Source organism: Podarcis liolepis (assembly GCF_965112155.1).
Source record: "Podarcis liolepis genome assembly, chromosome: 7".
Lineage (NCBI taxonomy): Eukaryota > Metazoa > Chordata > Lepidosauria > Squamata > Lacertidae > Podarcis > Podarcis liolepis.
The window spans coordinates 63933118-63940086 of NC_139561.1; the positions used below are offsets into that span (position 1 = coordinate 63933118).

General features: G+C 42.8%; 1 protein-coding gene across 3 annotated transcripts in view; it reads right to left on the reverse strand.

Moving 5' to 3' along the window:
• LOC310710733 (protein argonaute-3) overlaps positions 1-6755 on the reverse strand; it is a 49515-nt gene extending 42760 nt beyond the window's left edge. Inside the window, exon 1 of one of the 3 annotated variants that reach the window (XR_014528225.1) lies at positions 5746-6278. Coding sequence is in view for 1 of the 3 variants with exons in the window: in XM_083511786.1 (XP_083367912.1) it covers positions 5746-5764 (19 nt within the window). In the remaining 2 variants the exon portion in view is untranslated. The other 2 variants (XM_083511787.1, XM_083511786.1) reach the window with 2 other exon arrangements.
• Positions 6756-6969: the final 214 nt, after the last annotated feature.

Genomic DNA, 6969 nt, shown 5'->3' on the forward strand with positions numbered 1-6969 from the left:
GTGGTATTAAAAGTGGTATTAAAAAAGAAGTAACATTTATGAAAATTAGCTTAGTATGTTTACAAATTTTAACAAAGAAAGGCATTTGGACTGAAGGCACAGGAAGCAGAAACCTTGCTAAAGTTGAATATATCTGTTCAGTCTTGGATGGGAGATGGCTTGAAAAACCTATGTATGCCACCTGGAATTTCATCATTGAAGATGCAGTGTGTAGCATCCCACAAGAAAATGACTGAAAATGAAACTGCCATTATCATAATACCATTACACAAACTCTGGTACAACCATACTTGGAGTACTATGTACAGTTTTGGTGGCCACACCTCAAAAAATGATGTTGCAGAGCCAGAAAAGGGCAACCAAAATGATCAAGGGGCAACTCCCTTATGAGGTAAGATAACAATGTTTGGGACATTGAAGGTCAGAAAAAAGTGATTAAGTGGGGGGCACAATAAAGGTGTACAAAAATTATGCGTGATGTGGAGGAAGGGGAAAGAAAAGTCATCCAACAAAGCTGAAGTTTGGAGGATTCAGGACAGACAAAAGGCAAGATTCCTTTACACAACACATTGTTAAACTGTGGAATTTGCTACCACAAGATGAAGTAAAGACCACAAACTTGGAAGGGTTTAAAAAAATGAATTGACCAGTTTATGGATGATAAGGTAGTCAACGGCGACTAGTCACAATAACTATGGACTACCCCCAGAATCAGGGCAGTATGTTCAGTGGAAAAGTTCGCTTGTACTCATGCTTGTGGATTTCTGATGGCATCTGATTGGCCACAGGGAGAACAGAATGCTGGACTAAATGGGCCTTTGTTCTGCTTCAGTTATGCTCTTATGTTCTTAAGAAAGGCAGGAAATAATAATAATAATAATAATAATAATAATAATAATAATAATAATAATAATAATACAACCTCAAGATAATCAAACAAACAAACAACCTCAGATAATTAAACAAACAAAAAATACCACCAAATGACTAAAAGGTCAGCTGTATATATCTCCTCAAGTAAAGGGGGAAACCCAATCTCTGCTTGTTTGGCAGAAGATCTATGGTGTCTCCCCACCCACATGTGCAAAATTATTGTGCACACACTTATGGGGGAAAAACTTCAGAGTAAGACGTGTAACAGTACAGTCTAGCAGATAAGTAAAAGTCTTGTATCTATCATAACATATATGTCAATCTCGCCAGCTATTTGCCTTAAACAGAGTTACAACACACCCAACAATTTTCCAGTCACAATGAGCCTTTAGAGTTTAGAGATCAACAGTTGATATGATCCTCTCAGTGTGAAAACTGCAGGAGAAAAGTTGAGAGCAGCGATGCACCTCATACATCTCTTTCATAGACCTAACGAAGGACTTTGACCTTGTCAGCATTAAATTTGAATGTGCTACCCATGCCGCAAGTGACATGTTCCTTCTTATCTCTATACCTGATGCCAGAGTAAAATCTCAAATTTTATAGCATCCTTTAGGCAAGTGTTTCCCAAACTTTTTTGGGCAACGGCACACCTGTTTACTGAAAAAAATCTCGCGGCACACCACCATTAAAGCCCCGCCCCGTGACGTCAGCGCGCAGCGTCACGCCGGGAGGGACGCACGAAAGTGAAAGTTTTTTCCCTCCCCCTTGCCGGGGAACCTCCAAGCTTTGGGGGTGGGAGGAGGCAGCAGAGCGAGGGACTGAGGGACGGCGGCAACTGAGGCGGCGGTGGCTGTTGTGGTGGTGGCGGCGATAGCGGGCGGAGGAGGGGGCGGCGGGGCTTGAGGAGCCGTCGCCGGGAGTTGCTGCTGCTGTTGTTGCTGCTGCTGCCCGGACATGCCGGCCTCCTCCTCCTCCGCTGTCTCGCGCTCCTCCCTTTTGCACGCGCTGCCCCGCCGCTCGGCACCACCACCGCGGAGCCGCCCCCGGCTCGACGCGGATCCTCACCGCCGCCGCCTCTCACCGCCCGACTCACCCGCCTCCCTCCCACGGCACACCAGCCAATGTCTCACGGCACAGTAGTGTGCCGCGGAACACCGGTTGGGAAACACTGCTTTAGGCAGCCAGCAATTCTGAACATAAACACTGCATACTCAGAAACGGGGAGCTGTCAGCTGAGTTCCTAAGGCTGAAGGAAGAGATCTCCAAACCTGTCCCTTATGCTCTAACTTAGTTTTCATGTAACTGCTGCATTTCCAGATGCACATAATGAATATTTTGTAGATCTTTTCCAAAGGTTGATAAAACATTTTTCTCTGAAACTATTCAGACCATTAGAATGAAGTTAATTAAGATGTAGGTTTAACATAGATGATCAATTATACCAGTGACTCACAGAACTCCCAAGAAAGCTAAATGCAGAACTCTGCTTTGCAAACTATACTCAGCTACACCCACAAACATGTTAAACACCAATTAAATATTTTTTACTAAGAGCCCCTAGCTGCCTGAGTAGCTTTATCTTTTTATCTTCCTCCTGTGACAGTCAAAACTTCCAGAGAGCCAGCTTTGGATCCTCTGACTTTATTGCCAAGGTTGTTTTGGGGGTGGGGTGAATTAAGCACCACAAAGCTCACCTTCTCAGTGCATCCATTATTTGGATAAGAATATTATCAACCTTATGTCAAAAATATGCATAATAAAACCAAACTTTATTCAGAAATCAGAAACATTAGTCCCGCTCACCTCAGTATTTGCTGACCTCTTAAATTATTTATTCATAGCATTTTTGTCACACTCGTCAACCAAAAAATGCTCCCAGAGTGGCTTACAATTACAAATGACATTCATAAAAGAGTCCCTGTCTAGGATTACAATCTAAAAACAGACACAAGAAGAAAATGAATTGGGTGGAGAGGAGCAGGTAGAGCAAACCCAGACACCATTTCTTGTGTTCTAGTGCTTTTATGATGACATATTGGAATTGAATATCCAATTATGACAAAATTAAAGAAAGGCTACCTGCAAGGTATAAGAGCATAAGACCACTCCTGCTAGATCAAGTCATCCTTCTAATCTAGCATCCTGTTTCCCATAATGAACAACCAGAAGTCAGTGGGAAGCCCACAGACATCCTCTCCTACTATTGCTCTGTAGTCACAGGTTTGTTTTCAGAGGCATGCTGTCTTTGACCCTGGAGGTAGCATATAGCCATCACTGCTACTATGTCCATCAAACAGTAATGTACGCCTCTCTAGAAAACAAATGTCAATGGCATTTCCCCAACATACAGAGAGAATGAAAGCAGAGAGAACTTGAAAGGAATTGTAAGAAAATGGTTCAGAAACGAAACTTTGGAGGGAAATCCCACATGACTTTGACTCTGTATACAAGGTATGATATAGTATTAATGCTATTATTATTAACCATATGAAAGTTAGAGGAAAATAACAGTAGTTTTTGGGAGGGTGCAACTGGCAGATAACTAGTTGAGGCTTGCAGAATTTAAGATTTGCAGTCATTATATTAGCCATGTTTACTTGGAACCTAATCTCTGGTTTTAATGAAGATACTTCTAAACAAGCTTAAAATCACAGACTTAAAGAGCCAAATGTTTCCTGATTTTTTCAGTACCTTATTCGGGACACACAGTTCTGCAATTATACTAATATCTTCTTTCCAGGATTAATAATGTTCAATTCTCCACATTAAGAAACATAAGAGGAATTTTTTGTACAGTAAGAAGGGATATAAAGAATGTACATATCACTAAGTCTAACATATGGCATTAATGACCACTATGCATACAGACAACAATTAGATCACTATTCTTCATTAGGAAGCCAAACAAATTCTAAAAGTGTTACTCAACAATATCCTGCAAAGTGGAAGAAACCAGCAAAAACTTATTAAGTTGTCTAGCTCTGTATTAGGCATATAACACACACTTATTTTTCCCTTTTAATGCTTGAACCCAAAGTTACAAAGCAACACACCTTTATATATCTTTGTATCAAATGGCATTACGATTTTCCACCTGAGTGCTAAGGCTTTCTTAGATATGTGCCATATCAAGCTAGTAAAACTTTTATTTCAAAATAATTTAGCTGCTAAAGTTGTGGATCAAAGCACCCTATCTGAAATAATGGTATTAAAGCTAATAGCATTTAACAGTTAGAAATCTAAAATGGAGGAATCCAAAAGTGTTAAGAAAACAAATGCTGTTGCTATCATTTAACATTGTAACATGAAAAGCCAAGCATTTGCATTCATTGGTCAACACTGTCAGTAATAACTTCAGGCTCCAGTTATAAATTGTTAAGCAGCTCTAGAGATACAAAGTTACATGTTAGTGAAGGTTTTTGGGGGGAGGGTGTTGTTGTTCTGCAACTGATTTTAGCTGTCACGTTGCTAAAATTGTGAAAAGAAAACTTTTGTTTTGGTGTGTGTATGATCTAACCAATGCATTTAACTTGCAACACAAGTATTTTCAGACACAAGTAGCTATTTATTTAGTACATTAAAATCCTACTTTTATTCTGTCACAGTACTAAAAATGACATATATGGCACCGACCAGGAATGCTTGTTTCATATGCCCTCAGGCCATTTACACCTATGATCCAATGCTAGTACAGTATTGCTTAAACATTTATTCAAACACGTGTCCATAGTTTAAAAAATTAAATCACTGTTTTGGTAAAACAAAAACAAACAAAAACCCACACAGCTGCTTATGTTTATCAGGAAGCGTCCTTTCTTTCAGTTCAGCCACTGATTCACCCAAAATCATTTCAAGTGGACAAGTAGGATTTACAAATATTCTGCAAAATTTGAGCAACTTTCTGAATTTAATATTGATGTCTAGACAAGCTATACATGTCTACCACATCTACCTGTCACCCATACCAGGGTTCATCTGAGGTCAGGCACAAATATACAGGGGGGAAATTCTATTTAAGAAAAACTGCATTCTCAAGATCAGTTATGTCATGCATTTCTTGATTTTTCAGGTAACCATAGGTTACAAGAAGCTAACAATTTTTTAGCATAGATAAATCACCAAAGCAAACATGTGCTTTTATATAGTATCTACTGCAAATCAGAAACACATTTATCTCATAATTATTCCAAGTTTCTACCCCAACGGCAATGATAATCAAGCCACTTGCTCCACAGCTACATATAAAATATGCAGGGTCTGAGCTGCCCCACAAGCACCTTGGGAGGACCACCCTGCTGAAGCAAAAACACCTACACCAGTCCCCCCATATTCTGTTCAAGATTTCAGACCCACACTTCCCTAAGCTTCTCCATAGGTCCACCTCCCTACAAGCTCTTACACACACACAACCTGACACGTTGGTCCTATCCAACTATTGATTTTATAGACACCTCAAGAGTATAGGATTGGTCCTCAAGCTACAACCCTAAATGCACTTAGGAATAAGCTCAACTCCAGTCAGTTATGTGGAACTTATCAGCAAAACAATATTTTGGGCCACAGAGGACATTTACTTTGTGCAGTTAGTTGTGTTTCAGCCGCATATTTTATTTTATTTTATTTTTAGTTCTGAGGAAAACACACCAGGGCCCCGGGTTGTCTCCATACCCAAATGGCAGACACCACGAAGCCCAAGCTTGCCACCAGCCCCGTAACTTCAAGGTCAGTTATTCGGGAACTGCCGCCCAACCGCCTCCCCGAAACTTCCCTCCCCGAGTCCACCTATTGTGTCAAGATCCAGCCCACGCCAAGCGCTGCCAGCGGCTCCTAAGGAGTGGAGCGTCCCGTCAGGCGTCGCCTCCGCCTCACCTGCGCTGCCGATTTCCATTCATGGAGCTCGGCGCGGCCGCTCTCAGGCTACGGGTGCCGGTCCGGTTCCTGCCGGGTCCCCCACGTCGTTCGCCTGGCGCCGTCCCGGTCCGGCCGGGCCTGAGGAGACAGCAGCAGCAACAACGGCGGCGGTGGCGCCTCCTCTTCACAAACGCAGCCACTCGAGTCTTTCAGGTTATTACTCTCCCTCCCCAGCCGCCCACGGGCGGTCAGTCAGTCAGTTAGTCTCGGGCTGCGGTGACGGGTGAAGAAGCGGAAGTTGCGTGGCCGCCCGCAGCCCCGGCTCGCTCCCTTCTCCACTGACTGACTAACTGACTGAGAAACCCGACTTTCCACTCGGCACACACTGAGCCTCGTTCTGGAGGGACCAGTCCCCGGGTGCCCGCAGGCGCGCGCATGCGCCTCCCTCTCTACCGGAAGCCGTCCCTCCTCCCTTTTTCGGCTCTGAGGCGAAGACTGTACTCTGTAGTCTTTCTACGATGACTGACTCTGTAGCAGGAGGGGGGAGGGTGCCTGACTAACTCACTCACCGGCTCACGCGCATGCGTGCATTCTCCTCCACCACCTCTGGCCGCCGGAAGTTCTTTTCCTACTTCAGCCTCTCTCGCTCTACCTCAACCCCGCGCAAGTTCGCGCTTAGTTCCGCTCACGTTGTTGTTAAACAACTAAGATAAACGCAGCACGCATGCGTACGAGAGTTGCCGCTCTCCTTCAAGGGCAGCCCTCGGCGAATGCAAATTTAGGAAGCGGAGCTAGGGCCGTGCGGAGGCGGGAACAAGCAAAAAGAAGGAGTGGTTATGGGGTTGGCCTTAAATGAACGAAAGGACGCGGGTTCGAGTCTCGGCTTGTGTTATTTGAGGTAAGCGCGAGACTTGGAGGACCCTTAAGTTCCGTGGCTGTTTAGTATTTTTAATAGTTAGCAAACTAACACTCGGTTTTTTAACTGCCTTAAAGTTTTAGACGGCTGCAAAAGGTGCATTTCCCCGCCCACCAGGCAACAATTTATATAGCTATAAATACAAAGTTAGTTTGATTTTAATAATGAAAATAGAGAATTACATGTAATGTAATTCTAGTTTTAGCTTACTGAATTTAGTAATTTAGTAATGTAATTCTAGTTTTAGCTTACTGATTTTATTTTATTTTTACTTTTAATTGCTTGTTTTTAACCTTTATTTATTCTTTTTGTAAACTGTATTGAGT